At 38.9% G+C, this 15,346-nt stretch overlaps 2 protein-coding genes across 2 annotated transcripts; one reads left to right on the top strand and one right to left on the bottom strand.

Annotated features, from left to right (window-relative positions):
• Window positions 1–20: 20 nt before the first annotated feature.
• Window positions 21–13,348, bottom strand: Fancm (FA complementation group M). The gene is made up of 18 exons (XM_028317067.1): window positions 12,940–13,348; window positions 12,659–12,791; window positions 12,058–12,241; window positions 11,574–11,839; window positions 10,526–10,672; window positions 10,002–10,126; window positions 9,228–9,471; window positions 8,786–8,894; window positions 8,017–8,118; window positions 7,087–7,270; window positions 5,568–5,637; window positions 5,102–5,302; window positions 4,624–4,807; window positions 4,130–4,318; window positions 1,787–4,050; window positions 979–1,151; window positions 524–623; window positions 21–434 (listed from the first exon to the last, which is right to left on the bottom strand). Exons 1-18 carry the CDS (start codon window positions 13,098–13,100, stop codon window positions 225–227), a joined length of 5,046 nt encoding a protein of 1,681 aa, XP_028172868.1. The 5' UTR covers window positions 13,101–13,348; the 3' UTR covers window positions 21–224.
• Window positions 13,349–13,609: 261 nt separating this feature from the next.
• On the top strand, window positions 13,610–15,137 carry Ercc1 (DNA excision repair protein Ercc1). Its single transcript, XM_028317060.1, has 5 exons — window positions 13,610–13,804; window positions 13,914–13,984; window positions 14,070–14,264; window positions 14,351–14,536; window positions 14,655–15,137. The coding sequence occupies exons 1-5, from the start codon at window positions 13,702–13,704 to the stop codon at window positions 14,946–14,948; spliced, it is 849 nt and encodes a 282-aa protein (XP_028172861.1). The 5' UTR covers window positions 13,610–13,701; the 3' UTR covers window positions 14,949–15,137.
• The last annotated feature ends 209 nt before the right edge of the window (window positions 15,138–15,346 follow it).

Here is a 15,346-nt window from a genome sequence, read left to right as displayed (position 1 = left end):
ACGTTTCATGACACGATTAAAATTAAAACTTAAAGTTACATTTATATTTACATGAGGATGCAGTAAATAAATTGAACAATAAATAAAATGAATTCACAAAATAGTAACTGAGAATATTTTAGGCACATAATATTAACGTATTTAAAATTACACTATAATTTATTATCACAGCATTAATAAAATTGGCAGTCCAAACCAGCTGGACTTAGATAGTCATTTCTTTACTAACTACTGTCGTCAGAATCACTCTGTATTTGCCTCGCGTTTTTATTTTTCCTCCTCACTATAGGGCTGTCTCCATTGTCTTCGTTATTTTGCGATTTAGGTTTCTTTTTTCGCCTCTTCTCTTCTAAAACTATTTCAGCTAACTCCAGTTCTGATATTTCATCATTTACTTGCGTCAAACCGATGTGTGAATCAACACAAAAACTATCCTGTAAATAAGACAACAGCAAGTATAAATACACAAATGCAATAAAGTGTTGAGTTCTGTATAATAAAAACTGAAGAATAATGTAAGTACCATTTCATAATTATCTTCTTCTACATACTGCGAAAACACTTCCATGTTATTATATTTCTTTGGTAGCTCGGGAATTTTGAATACACCTTTTACTGGACTTCTGAAAGAGAAACATGCACAAAATATTATTAATACTACTAATATTATAAACGTGAAAGTTTGTGTGGATGTTGGTTACTCTTTCACGCAAAACTACTGAACGGATTTTGATGAAACTTTACAGTATTATTGTTTATAACCCGGAATAACTAAGCTATAGTTTATGACGATCTGTGACAAACTAAATTTCACGCGGGTGAAGCCGCGGGCAAAAGCTAGTTACATATAAATTTATGGCTTGTAAAATAATCACAGACAATAAAACCGCGAATATTCCAATACGACCAAAACAGGCTTCAATCTACGCCTATTTATCTTTTCAGTGCTAATATTCGAAATCTCTATTTTGTACTTACTTGACAGATCGCATGTAATGCGCCTGCATGTCGACATGGTGCGTGACGTCATTGTCGTCGCAGATGAAGTCCACGATGCTGCCTGCGCTCGAGTCGGACAGCTCGTCTCCGCTAGCGGAGTCTGACAGCTCCGCTTCCAGATCAAGAAAACTGCTTTGTTTTTGCTTCTTTTTCTGAAAATTATTGATTTTATTAGTAACTAGCGGCCGCCCGCGACTTCGTACGCGTGGATCCCGTTTTACCCCCTTCATCTATCTTACGCTGTTTAGATTTTATCATACAAATGTTTTTTCCCGCTAACTCCCGTGCCCGTGGGAATTTTGCAATATCCTCTTGTAACCAAGCTTTAAGTTTACTAAGGTACCTGCATGCCAAATTTCAAGTCTAACTTAAGCGGTTTAGATTTTTCATACAAAAGGATTTTCCCGCTTATTCCTGTTCCCGTGGGATACTCCTAAGTATACTATAACCTGCCCAGGAGTATGAAGAATAATTGTATCAAGTTTCGTTAAAATCCGTCGAGTAGTTTTTGTTTCTATAAGGAACATACAGACAGACAGACAGACAAAAATTTTACTGATTGCATTTTTGGCATCAGTATCGGTCACTAATCACCCCCTGATAGTTATTTTGAAAAAATATACAGATTTATTATAAGTATAGATAATATACTCAATCAGAATTGGATAGAGCTCCCATCTAAATAGTTTTGCGGCGTGACACAAAATTAACATGGCGGTAGTAAATTACCTGTCTGTCTGTAGTCAAAGGGACATTTCGTAACCTTTTTTCGTGTGCGATTACTTACCTTCCGTTTTTTGTAGTTGGCTGAGGATTTACTATCAACTCCGTTAACCGGTTTTTGATTTCGACTACTTTTGTCAGCATCAACGAAGTCGTCATCGCTATCATCAAATGTAAGTTTCCTTTTTTGAGATTTAGTCACACCATTTGTGTTCAAAGTTATAAGATTGAATTTATCTTTGGGGCTCTGGATTTTACTGTCTCGTCTGAATATTTGTAACATTTCTAAATTGCTTTTCCGAACGTACTCCTTCTCATCGTCACTGCCACACTGTGATCCATTCAGAACTTGGGGATCTTTATTTTCCTTTTGGGAAAATGCTTTTCGGGGAGAAAAGCTGAAATTAACTATACGATCATTGGAATTATTTGGTATGTCAGTTTTATTGGATTTCAACGCAGCTAAAACCTTTTCCTGCAAAGTGAGTGGTTTCGATTTATTGTTGTCCAATTTTGGCTTCTTATTAAAATACGGCGATGCCGATATAAAATCATCTTCAACGTCCAATTTTCTTTTGGAATTGACAGGACTTGCAGTTGTTGTCTCATTTTTGGTCGATGCACCAATTTTTATTTCTTCGTCCAACTCGTATTCCTGTGTTTCATTACATGAATCACTGTCGCTGTCCAATACAATGAGACTCACGCTTTTATTCGTTTGAGTAGTTGTTATTTTAGTATCGGTTGCATTATTTGCTTTTTTTCTATCAGCTTGAGTTAGAAGTATCGGTGATGTGCTCCTCTCCTCATCATTTCTTATGTTGACATCGTTATTGGTTTTCATAAAAGATGATTGATTGCATTTAGATTTGTCATCTGGGTTATTGATCATTTGAATGAGTTGAGTTATTGTGAACATGCTTTTATCGTTGCTTTCTTGTAAAACGTTAGTCTTCGATTCGTTAACTACGGTACTGACATCTCCTGGGCTTTTAATTAATTGCCTTCTAGCATTGCTAGCGGGTGTTGAGCTCATGCCTTTTCTTGTACTTAGCTGAAATCTTCGTTTTTGCGTGCAAAGTATTGGCGAGGAGGGAATATTATTTCTCTGCCTGCCCGACAAAATTGAGGGACTGACAGGATATTCGGAGGTGCGAGGAGGCTCGACCTCATGTTTGCTTTCATATGGCTTCACTACATTTGAATCAGACTTCACACCATTACGGTTAACGTCAAAAAGATTAGGCTTTTCATCTTCAAGTTTTATTACTTGGCTTTTATCGTTAGTAGTCGCTTTGCTGTCCCCATCCGGCTTAACTTCAATACTATCGTCATAATCTGCAAATATATCATCGATACTATCCAGCCCAAAGAATCCCAAGGCTTCTTTTGGCTGTTCACATTTTTCTTCTTCTTTAACTTGACTAGGTTGTGGTGCTACCTCTTCGGGACTACTTTCTGCAAATATATCTTCAATATCTCCGATTTCAAAGTTCTTATCTAAATCTTCCTTTACTACAATTTTCTCCGGTTTGATCTCCACAGTGTCCAGTTTGACTTTTTCTGGTTGCTCTTGGGTTACAGGCGTGTTAAAGTTATCTAAAGAATCAAAATCGAACTCCAAATCAAAATTGTTATTATTGTTCTCTGCTACATCCTTGATTTTTTCGGGTGTTTTTTCTATAATACATACAGAATTCGGTGATCCGAAATCAAATTCCAGATCGAAATTATTGCTGCTATTGTGTTTGTCGTTAGATTTTATACTTTGATTGTGTAAAGTTCCAATATTAGTTTCATTCAAATCAATGTTATTTCTTAAAGAAATAGGTGGTAGATCCATGTCTTCATCAAGGTTCATAATCGTGTCATTTTTGGCGCATTTTAGCACAGTTTCCACGTCAAATTCATCGATTAAATCAAGGTCAGGTAGTTGGGGATCGGTAATAAATTTTAATGGAAAGTTTGGCTTCTTTCTGTGTTTTCGTAAATTCAACATCAAGTTACAATCGCATATGTTTTGGCAAATGTAACATTCCTTTTCTGTATTAGAATTTTCTAGATTCAAATCCACTAACAAATTGATCAGTCGCGTAGGTATACTACCATCGTTAGGTACACCTAAATCATTGATTAGTTTTGTATAACTTGTCGTAGATTTTGTGTTAGTACTGAAAAGCGCTCTTATGTCTCCGTCCTTTTTTGCAGGTGATTTGTTGATCTTTTTCATCGGTGATTTAGTTGCAACTATTTTTTTCTTCTGTTTCGGTTTCGCTTTTACTGGTGAGGGCATAATATTTTGTGTTGCGATGTCTTGGGTATTGAAAGCTGCAAGAAATACATAAATAAGTTAACCGAGTTACTTACCAAGCAAATAAATTAATGACCATGTGGATTATAAACTTACTTGGATTTTGCGTAGAGGCAGGCATTTCGAACCGTTTAGCGTCACTATACTGCAGAAGCGACGCAAGTATTTCGCTATCCTTCGAATGGCCGATGTTGACAGTTTTCTGTAAAGTTCGCTGCCATTCCAGCCATGTAGACCACTTTGAAAGCGTCTGTTGACTTTCCATGCTGAGTGATTTGATTCTTTCTGGAAGTTTGTACATAAAAAAGAATAAAAATTCTCTGCTTAAAATGGCAATAAAATATAATAAATGAGCATAAAATGGAAAATAAATGAGGAAAATTTATAGCTATATCTCAGCTAGATTCTGACAAAAGCATAGGCAAAGTTACTTGATGAACTTTCGCATTCATGACATCGTTATTAAACCTAGTAACAAATGTCTCGATTAATACAAATTATCTTACCTTAACCAACCAGCCATTGTGGAAATCATTGGGGGAGGCCTATGTTCAGCAGTGGACGTCCTGTGGCTGAAATGATGATCTTACCTTTGCTCATAGCCCATAACTCTTGGGGCGCTTTTTCTGTATCCTTTAGTGCAAAACCATCGGTAAACATTTCCTGGAACTCATTTTCCGTGATCAACTCCAGAGGTGTCGTGTCTTTACTGGGTGTGCGCGAATCGCTAGTAGAAGGCTTAGCCAGCAGCATAGTTCTTAAATCCTTTTGGCCCTAAGGAAAACATTCCAGTTGTGAAAATATGAAAACATGTAAATTGCCTATTTTCTCCACTTACTCATTTAAAAAATCTATACTCGGCGCAAAGACATTAATAACTTTTCTGCAAATTCTTTTACCAGCTACCATATTAGCGATGATTAAAACCCCATTGCCTTTTATCGATATTCCAGTAATTTGCGTCTCTATTACAAAGGTAATTTATGACCCCGTCTGCCGTCTTCAAAGTGTCGTCCAACTATAAAATCTGTGTAACTGTGACATGTACCTGTAAAAACGAATATCTACCTTTTTAGCCTTATCAGCTTCTTTGTCTTTGCTCTTGGGGTCGTCTTTCTTAGCGATAGCGATGAACATCTTTTGGCACTGCGGCGTAAAGTCGCGCGGCACCATTCTCGGGTTCTGTTTGTATAGGTTGTTCTCTACTTCTTTCGATTGTAATATCTTTTGGTTCAACCCGTCCCGTTGGCGCATGCAATCTAATAACGTCTGAAAGAAGCGATAAATAGAGTTATAGTTCCAAAATACTGAACTGTCCTATCCATGACATTGACAGCGGGGCGCCACCGTAAATACCGGATCGCTGGTTCCGATTTTTGCCATGTTGGAAACCATACAGTTGAACGATGGTAGCGCCCCCCTGTCATTGAGTTTGGTGGGACAGTTCAGCGTGGGTCATCTATATATTATAATACTTTAGGTCAAATGAAATATTTGATCTTGCAGTAATACATGTAACATTTTATGAACATACCTGGTGCTCCCTGCCCTCTGTGACAAGTATGTGAACCTGACCGCCTCGCTCTCGACCCGTTCGGCCGCATCTATTGATAAGAAATGTTTTACAGCTACTAATTAGCATTTATGTTCGCTCGCACTAGCGAGACATTAGTATGACACAGTGGCGCCATCTGGAGAGTGCTAATACTGGTTATACTGAACTTTGCACAAGTCGTATAGGGAAACAGGTGACGTCTAAGCACAGTACGAGGTAAAGAATGCCCACGTCCACAGGCTTTAGTCTAAGGCAATGGCGCTAGTATCTAAGACAGTGGCCTACTATAGTCTGGTCTGCGAGCACGTAGAATTTTGTCCAATGACCCCAAGCTACCCATCTTTATCGCTCGCGCGTAATTATGTTGCTGTCGCGCTCGCACACTCACTGCGGGCGCCCGTCGCACAGTCGCGATAGCAATATAATTACGCACGAGCGATAAGGATGGGTAGCATGGGGTCATTGGACAAAATTCTACGTGCTCACAGACCAGACTATGAATACAAATACGGTAGCCTTCTTTTCTTCTTCGTTGATTCATACTGACCTCTGCACCAGTCGTACGGGGGACCGCGAGGAGATATCGAAGCACAGTATGAGATCAACAGATCCAACATCCAGTCCTTCCTCGGTGATATAGGTGGCCACGAGCGCGTTGCAGGCGCCCTCGCGGAAGACACGTCTAGTCTAAGACAGTAACGCCACCTGGTGAGCGCTAATACTGGAAGTACTTACCTTTGTTTGCATGTGAGCGAAAGGAGACGTGAACGTTTAGACCCGCTGTCACTCGCTAATGTCTAAAATAATGGTGATTTTATGGCGCCACTTGGTGGGTGTAAATACGGTAGTTCTTCTACTGACCTCTTTCTCGGCACTAGTCGCGCGGGCGAGCGAAAGGAGACGTCACAAGCCTGCTGTCACTCTCTTGTGGCTAAGACTTTGGCGCCATCTGGTGGGTGCAAATACGGTAGCTCTTCTACTGACATTTGCACCAGTCGTACGGGCGAGCGCGAGGAGATATCAAAGCACAGTATGAGGTCGACTAATGCTGAAAGTTTCTAATGCCCGTTTTCACCATAGTCAAAAGGAGACGTCAACATCTAGACCCGCTGTCTTTAGCTAGTGTTTAAGACATTGGCGCCATCTGTTGTTCACAAATACGCCAGTTCTTCTACTGACCTTTGCACCAGTCGTACGGGCGAGCGCGAGGAGATGTCAAAGCACAGTATGAGGTCAACAGATCCAACATCCAGTCCTTCCTCGGTGATATAGGTGGCCACGAGCGCGTTGCAGGCGCCCTCGCACTATCGAGACTAGTCTAAGACAGTGACGCCATCTCGTATGTGCTAATACTCGTCATAATGAACTCTGCGCAAGTAGTACAGGGGAGAGGAAGGTGACGTCTATTACACATAATGGGTTCAACTCAACAGTCTGCTGTCACTCTCTAGTGTCTTAGACAGTGGCGCCACCTGGTGAGCGCTAATAACATACTGACCTTTGCACCAGTCGTACGGGCGACCGCGAGGAGATGTCGAAGCACAGTATAAGGTCAACCGAGCCCACATCCAGTCCCTCTTCAGCGACGCAGGTGGCCACGAGTGCATTGCAGGCGCCCTCGCGGAAGGCGCGCATTACGCGAAGCTGTTGCTTTTGGGACACCACCGCTTTGCCGTCTTTGCCTGAAAAAGGTGGCATATTTGAAAACAGTGAGTCGTGGAGGCTAAAAGCTTGTTACTAAGGTGGTCTAGAAAGGGTGTTACTGTTACGTCATATCGTAAGGGCCCGTTTATATGGGATGCTGAGAGGCCGCGCGGCGGCCGGGCGATAGCTTTATTTGGTACGCCAAAAGGCCGCGTAGCTGACGTTAACCTAGGTAATATTCAGTTTAAATTTTCTATGAACGAAACCTAGTAACTAGTCTAACACGCGGCGGCCGCGTTAAAGTTTTTGCGTCGTCTAACTGCAGCCTAACAGAGCTGTCACTGAAAATCTGGACGTAGGTTTAGCGTACGTAATAAGCGTAACATATAACACACCACTCCCATACTGTTCCACTTCACATAAAGGCAGAAACCACAAAACCTGTTACAACAATGGAAACTTTTATCAAAAGTGGGGTAGTTTCAATGAGGGCTATCGTTTTAGCGCTCACCAGTTAGCGCCACTGTAGAGTAAGGTCCTGTCACTTGCTAGTAGCGAAGACAGTGGCACCAACTGGTGAGCGCTAAAGTGGTAGGAGGACTATCGCATTTGCACTCATCAAGATGGCGCCACTGTAGAGTAAGGTCCTGTCAATCGCCAGGGGTGCCAACTGTTAAGTATAAAAACGATAGCCCCTATTGAATCACTTATTGAAAAATCTATTCATAATCTTTTCAAATATTTCGATAATTTGATAGATTCATTCTTATACATAGTTGATTACCTGAAGCCCCTTGCCCGACGAACATCTGCGGCGTGATCAGCGGTCTGCACTGTAGCAGTAAGCAGTGCACTAAGTTCACACTTTCGCGGTATTCACAAAACACTGCAAAGGAGGGACAATCGTTTTAAAAGGGTTGAAAAACACTTCAGACGGACACTAACACTATAGAATAGACTAAGAGCTAGTAAACGCCAGACCTACGTCATTTTATAAAAGCTGAAAGTTTGTCAGCGTATGCTCCCCATAAAGGATATAATGTTGGTGAATTATGAAGTTTGGGTCATCGTGGCTTTGGCTGCTACCCTAAAAAACTGTCTGGCAAGGAGTTGGAACTGTCAAAACTGTCTGGCTGATGGCAAAATCTGTCGGCCGTTTGGTGTAGTGGTTCAGAACGGACTACAATGCCGAGAGGTCCCGGGTTCGATTCCCGGCCGGGCAGAAATTGAAATGATGAATTTTAATTTCTGTGACGGGTCTGGGTGTGACTATGTATAATATGTATGTATTTAAAAAAAAAAGTATATAAGTAGTATATCCGTTAAGCTAGCACCCATAACACAAGCATTAAGTTGCTTACTTTGGGGCTAGCTGGCGCTGTGTGAAATTGTCCAAAGATTTATTATTATTATTATTATTATAAAACTACTCCTTATTATTGCCAAAATATGATTTATAAAAAACAGCTTTTATGGTATACAAACTTTCAGCTTTTATAAAATGACGTAGGTCTGGTGTTCACTAGCTCTTAGAAATAGTTACTTTGACTTACCTATTGCCCTCGTATCTTGTCCATTCTTCTTAGCTCTTGTGAAGTGCTCCATCATTATTTCTTTCAGTCTATAAAATTTTGGATGTCCGAAACACAAATCTTTTGGCATCTAAAAAAAATAAAAATAAAAAATCACATCTGAAAATTTTAGAACATTTTATTAATAAGAAATCTTTCTTTATACTGAACAGCTAGTCTAAAAAACGTTGACTATGACTAAACGTGGACTATTCCCACCTCTCGTTCCCACCACTGCAACTCCTGTGTAGCCAGGATCTACAGCTTGACCGCCATAAAAACCCAACCAATGAAGGTCAAGTTTGTCTCGGGGGAAAGTTAAACTGCCATTGCACCCGCAACGAATTAATCAGAAGAACATACTAGGAGTTCGTTGACTATGACTATTAATTTGCTCTAGAAAAATTTAATAGAAAATTCTTACGTCAGGAATAGTCCCATCAGGCAGTATGCTCCTATCCAGTGCCAGTGGGTTGATTCCCAAATCATCCCGGAGTCTCTCCAACAGCACCGTCAATCGGTCGTCCGCCTGGATCCAGGATTTCTCCGGGTGCTCGTCAAAGAAGTTGAGAAACACCCGCGAGCCGTGCTTGACTAATAACTCCAGCCCGTGGTACAAGGCGATGAGGATCGTGAAGTCTTTCATTATGTAGCTGTGTTGGGGGTGTCTGTAAGAAGATTGGACAAGTTTATAGTGATGTGAGGTTGATCCCAACAGTAGGTAATACAACTACTACTCTCCCAAGCCGCTTTCGGCTACGGTAACTGCCAAAAATTCCCTTTAGCCCGCAATAACAGGGCTACACTGTGCTGCCCTATCATGTGCCCTAATATGGCTGCAGTAGCCAATCTTGTTAGTAAACGTGCGCGAACAATGACGACACGTTAGTTAATATCGTAACTAACTTTTTATGAGTGGTCAAAACGCGACTCTCCCATAGATTTTGGTAAGATGAACCTATGATGTTAGATAGTTCGCGAATTTTATACTCGTAGATTTCTAAGCTTCTAGTGCTAAACACAGGCGTTAGAATGACATTCATTGGGTTAATAAAATGTGAAATACATTCTAATTTAGCGGACTGATGATCTCATGAAGGTCGCGGCCCGCGCAGGACCGGTCGTAGTGAAATACCCTTAGGGAATACTTTTGTTTACTTAACAGATGAATAATGTTCTAAAAAGTCAGTCAAATTACCTGGCACTCCTATCTTTTGTTTGAAATTCCTTGTAGAGCATCACGATTCGTCCTTTTGACAGGTTGCCTAAGTTTTGCGGGAGTATGTTGAATTGTTTCAGGCGACGCGCGTAACTGTCCAATATCTATATTTGTGGCAGAAAACGGGTGATTAGTTTAGTCTTAAAGTTAAAAGTCTTATCAACTGTAAGTTGATGTATTAATTAACAAATAAAGTTTGATCCGACCAATCCGAGCGTCATTGTTGGCATTGTTGTCCGTGAGTGCGCGCGAAAACTACAATGATGACGCTCGGATTGGTCGGATCATGTCATGTTCCCCGCGCGTCTTCGTGAATGAAACGTACTATACATCTGCAATCACCAGGTTCGCGCCACTGTCAATTAGGTCCTATCACTCGCCAGTGGCGCCAACTCATGAGCGCAATAATTTATTAAGGAAACCCTGATGAGCAAAATCAATATTTTTTTTTATCATTTAAACTAGTCATAGCTATATGATTAAATTATCATTTAATACATCACCTCCACATATTGCTGCCTCAACTGTGTGAGTTCAGGCCCCAGTGGGACGATAACGGTGTTGATTTTCCGCGAGTGGCTGTAGGGCGCCACGTCGATGCAGTTCTCTGCTCTCAGCTCTAAGTGAGATATGTGCAGGCTTTTCACTACCTGAGGAATATGCAAATCCAAATGTATTCAATGTGATTGCATGAATTCGTACAGCAGAACCTAACGTAGTTTATGGATGGTCGATTTTAACATATCAAACAGGGAGAGCTTGTAAAGTAACCAAATATAATCACATCTCCACTGTGGACTGTCATCTAAGTTGCTGCCATTGAGATACAAGCACTTGTTCTCTTTAATGCTTAAGTTATGTATATTTTTAATTAATACCAAAATCAAGTCATTTAGATATTATAGGAGACTTTAATTTAATTTACAGAGCCCTCTTTTCCACTGGGCAATCTGGGCCCTTGCCCAGAGCCCCAAAGTAGTGAAAAGTTCTAATATAATTTCACTTTTTGTAGAGGAAAAGGGCCCCTTTGTTTCTGAAATGCTCAGTAGGTTAAAAATTAAGGCGGTTATCACACTGCGCCGCGCTCCGCCGCAGAGCGCGTGATTTTCATATAAAAAATTACTTCACACGGACGCGTTGTCAGTGTGAAGTGCCGCGCGTGTTTTCTATACAAACTGAGATACTTGCATACAATTATTAAATCTGTCGCCCCGCGCTCCGCGGCGGAGCGCGGCGCAGTGTGATAACCGCCTAAGTCCTGCTAATTTATGGATTTCAGGAAACCTGTTAAAATGAAACAGTACATTCAATCAAGCTTGTAGCCACGATAGCCGAACGGTGAAGGGGTCGGACTGGCCGACTCGTGATCCGGGGAACGCGGGTTCGGTCCCCGCCGCCGCTCGACTATTGTGGTGAGCTCACTCGTGGCACAAGCATATTTAGCTTAGTACGAGGGGCTAACGGGGGTATTAGTAATTTGTGTAATAACAAATTACTAATAATCTTTTATTTAAAAAAAAAAAAAAAAAAAAAAGCTCAATAAACACTTACACTGATGACATCATCAACTTTACTCCCAGGTGTAGCGGACAGAGCCAGTATCCTGTAAGTCTTGTGTCCCATTTCAGTCAGGGTTGACATTATCTGGCAGTAGGCATAGTTGCCTCTGGCCCTGTGAGCCTCATCGATGACAAGACATCTGATCTTCTCCCCTGGGCATATCCCTGACTTTATGTCATTGTAAATCACTTGGGGTGTTGCAAAGAACACTCTTTTGTTTTGCCAGTGCTGTTTTCTGGTGTTGACATGCATATGACCTAAAATAAAAGAGGGAGATCAATTCTCATTTGATGCTTTTAAAAATTGCAATTGAAATAATGTTCTTGGTTTAAAGCAACAAATTACACAAGAATAAAATAAACATTGGAATACACTGGAGAATTGTTTTAATAGTGAAAATTCAAGTTTCACTACACAGGTGTTTCATTGATGTTATTATAATATTAGGAATAAACATAGAAATTATTTAACCAACCTGTCATTTCAATTGTGTCATTTGGTGGGATGGCAATAATATGATAGCAAGCTTCTATCTGTTGAGCCACTAGAGGCCTGGTGGGCGCTGTGAACACAATCTTGCCGAGAGGGTACCAGCGGTAGAAGTTGTACATTATCACAGCAGCTATGAAGGTTTTGCCCAGCCCTGTTGGTAGGCTGACCTAAAAGTTGTAGAAAAAAATGTAGATAATAATTTTAATTCACAAAATGTCCTGCATTGCAGCTTCATCCTAGTTTTTAAATATAATAACTTTAAGCTAAACATCAAGAAATAAAAAATGAATTTTAATAAATGTACTGCACCTCAAGCAAAACAGTGGTAGTTCTAATAGGTCCTATTTTACAACAAAAATAATTATTTTTACCATCAGCTGTACTCTGATAAATAGGGGATTTTATTTACATGTCTATGTTACCAAAATTCATAATCAGTCAAAACCACTTTTGACTGATTTTTGCAGTCAAAAGTGGTTTTGACCACTTACGAGTTTGACTGTAACATCTATATTTATAACAAGCATGTCATAATACCTAAAATATGGCTGAACAAACAAGTTACATCAAATTATAGTACTTACTAATGTGTTTTTTAATAGGGAAGCCTTGATAATGTTGAATTGATAGTCCCGCACTGGGTAGTTTGTTGGATAGATCCATGTCTTCCCTGTCAGTTTGTCATAGCCACTGATTTCTTCGTCACAGCATAAGGCACTGAAAAAATTGCTACATTAACAACACAGTCAATATAGACTGGTCATAGGATTTAGAAGTTAAGTAGCAAATAGGGACTAATCCAATTCAAAAAGTAAATCTAAAGGTAATAAATATGGAAAGTAATTTATCATTGGACTTTATTTACCTGACGTTGAGGTCACTTTTGTTGTGAGAGTCATTTATCTCGGAAAACCTGGATTCTTTGACCGAAGTACTGTCAAACTTCGCCAGAAATGAAGAGTCGTCGAACACTTCATCGTCCTCAAAATCACAATTGGATTTATTTGTTTTCGGTAAGTTATTCATGATAGCGACATGCTTAGATTAATAAATTAAATTAATCTAAGGCGACATGTTAAAACAGTCGTGTAAGGTTATGCATTTGTAAACAATCAGCAAAGACGTCTTAGGACAAGTTTTTGAATAATTTACACCAAATCATTATTGATACATGAATTATATAGTTTGTACTTTCCACATAATGTTTTAAAATAAACCTAAAATTAGGAATAATTACGGAAAAGGACTGAAAAAACGACTCAGCAACAAACCAACAAAATTGCCAACAAACTGCAAAAACACAAATTGGCACTTTTTTTATCTGTGCTTTTTTTTTGGCAGATAGGTGACAGCTGACTACTTTTTGACAATTATATTTTCGTTCGGAAATTGTGTTTTTTTTTTGGAGTATGGCTACGTTTTGTTTAATTTTTTTGGTGCTTCGCTAGCTATCTGTCAAATAAATTGAGTTTTGTTTCAGCCACAGATGAGTTCAGCGAGCGAGTGACAGTTTGTGAATGTATTACTTTTCTCTATGGTTTGTGACAGTTCGTCGTTTGGGTGGTTGTTGTTGTTTGAACTCTTTTTTGCTCTTTTTGTAAAAGCCAAGGTATTATTATTTCTTAAGATGGAAATGGACGACGGTTTTGATGATTTGCTAGCAGATGTATGTGAACCTACGTCTCCAAAACAACCAAAGTTGGAACAAAATCCAGAAATTCAACAACCTGGTAGGTTCTAACTTTTAAACTTTTTTACCAAATGTTTTACTTGAATTTCACGTTTTCATTAACGTTATCCATGACGATAAGTGTCTCAGTAGTTATATTGTATTCCCAGGTACTTCAAAAGAAACAGTTTCAAAGCCAGCTTCATCTAAAACTCACTGTGTTCTAGTAAACCAAAAGCAGGTTGGTCTGTATGTCTTTATGCATTCATATTTTTACTGTTTTGTGTTTGTCTAAGATATTTTTGCATTAATAAGTTTTGTTACAGAGAGGAAATCCTTTACTGAAATTTATCACAAGCGTTCCCTGGGAGTATGATGACATTATACCTGATTATGAAGTTGGTAAAACAATATGCATATTGTTCCTTTCGTTGCGTTATCACAATTTAAATCCCGATTATATCAACAATAGATTAAAGGAATTGGGTAAAAAGTATGAACTGCGGGTGCTATTGGTACAGGTTAGATAAATTTTAAACTTATAAGTTCATTCTAACTCTTAAGTCTGCTGTAAGTGTTCATGTTTTCCATTTTTTTCCGTCCGTAGGTTGATTTAAAAGATCCACACACACCTTTGAAGAATTTAACAAGAATATGTCTGTTGACAGACTTGACTCTCATGTTAGCTTGGAGTCCAGAGGAAGCAGGAAAAGTTGTAGAAAATTACAAAATATTTGAAAATAAACCTCCAGATCAAATCATGGAGAAAGTGGAGAATGATCCACATCAAAAGGTATCAACTCTTCTATTCATTTTGTTTAATTAATATCAAATAAACACTTTTCCTTTCTTTATTTCTTTGAAATGAAGTATTGTTTAGCAAATACTATAACTTTAATGTAATTTTTCAGATCATAAATGCACTTACTTCAATAAAGCCTGTGAACAAAACTGATGCAATGACACTATTAACACAATTTGGTACATTAGAAAATATAATTAAGGCTACAGAAAGTAGGTTGGCTGAATGTCCTGGCTTTGGGTCAACTAAGGCCAAGAAACTGTATAAAGCTTTACATGAACCTTTCCTAAAAAGAGGAAATATTAAAAAGAATGAGAATGAAGAAGCTGAATTTTCAGGGGACATAAGTATTGAGGATGTTGAAAAACTTGAAACAGAAATTGAAGAGAATCAAGGGAGCTGATTTTAAATATCTTTGTGAGTGTGCTTGTTATTTTTTGTATAAGTATTGTGTATGTAAGTTTATTCTAATAATAGCACAAGCAATAATACTGTTGTAAAGTTAAATAACTTAATCAGGTACATAGTTATAATTAATTTAATTTGTTACCTCTCATAAGCTTTAATTGTTTACCCACAATAATTTAACAGTAGTTTCTCATCTAAGTAAATACATAATTGTTTATATTTTAAATGAGGAATAAATCATTTGAATCATGTATTACACACTTTTTTAGATCTCTAGAGCTGTATCTTGTACATTCAATTGAATACCCACTTGTAAAACAATATTTGCGATGTTTGTCGCCATCTAATACCACCATTGTATGTAGTGCATAAAGTTCTTTTTGCATTAGCTAG

The sequence above is a fragment of the Ostrinia furnacalis genome, unplaced genomic scaffold (genome assembly GCF_004193835.3).
Source record: "Ostrinia furnacalis isolate ACB-3 unplaced genomic scaffold, ASM419383v2 OfSCF6011, whole genome shotgun sequence".
Taxonomy (NCBI): Eukaryota; Metazoa; Arthropoda; class Insecta; order Lepidoptera; family Crambidae; genus Ostrinia; species Ostrinia furnacalis.
Note: the sequence above shows the minus strand (reverse complement) of the source record. Positions and strands in the feature narration are given on the sequence as shown.

Excerpts from the sequence above, each read along its gene's own strand:
- Fancm (XM_028317067.1), bottom strand. The coding sequence starts at position 13,100 with ATGAATAACTTACCGAAAACAAATAAATCCAATTGTGATTTTGAGGAC. Across the intron at positions 4,319-4,623 it reads GTTATGGGCTATGAGCAAAG|AAAGAATCAAATCACTCAGC; the intron begins GTAAGATCATCA and ends ACAAACTTCCAG. Across the intron at positions 435-523 it reads AAGAAGATAATTATGAAATG|GATAGTTTTTGTGTTGATTC; the intron begins GTACTTACATTA and ends TCTTATTTACAG.
- Ercc1 (XM_028317060.1), top strand. The coding sequence starts at position 13,702 with ATGGAAATGGACGACGGTTTTGATGATTTGCTAGCAGATGTATGTGAA. Across the intron at positions 13,805-13,913 it reads TCCAGAAATTCAACAACCTG|GTACTTCAAAAGAAACAGTT; the intron begins GTAGGTTCTAAC and ends TTGTATTCCCAG. Across the intron at positions 14,537-14,654 it reads AGAATGATCCACATCAAAAG|ATCATAAATGCACTTACTTC; the intron begins GTATCAACTCTT and ends GTAATTTTTCAG.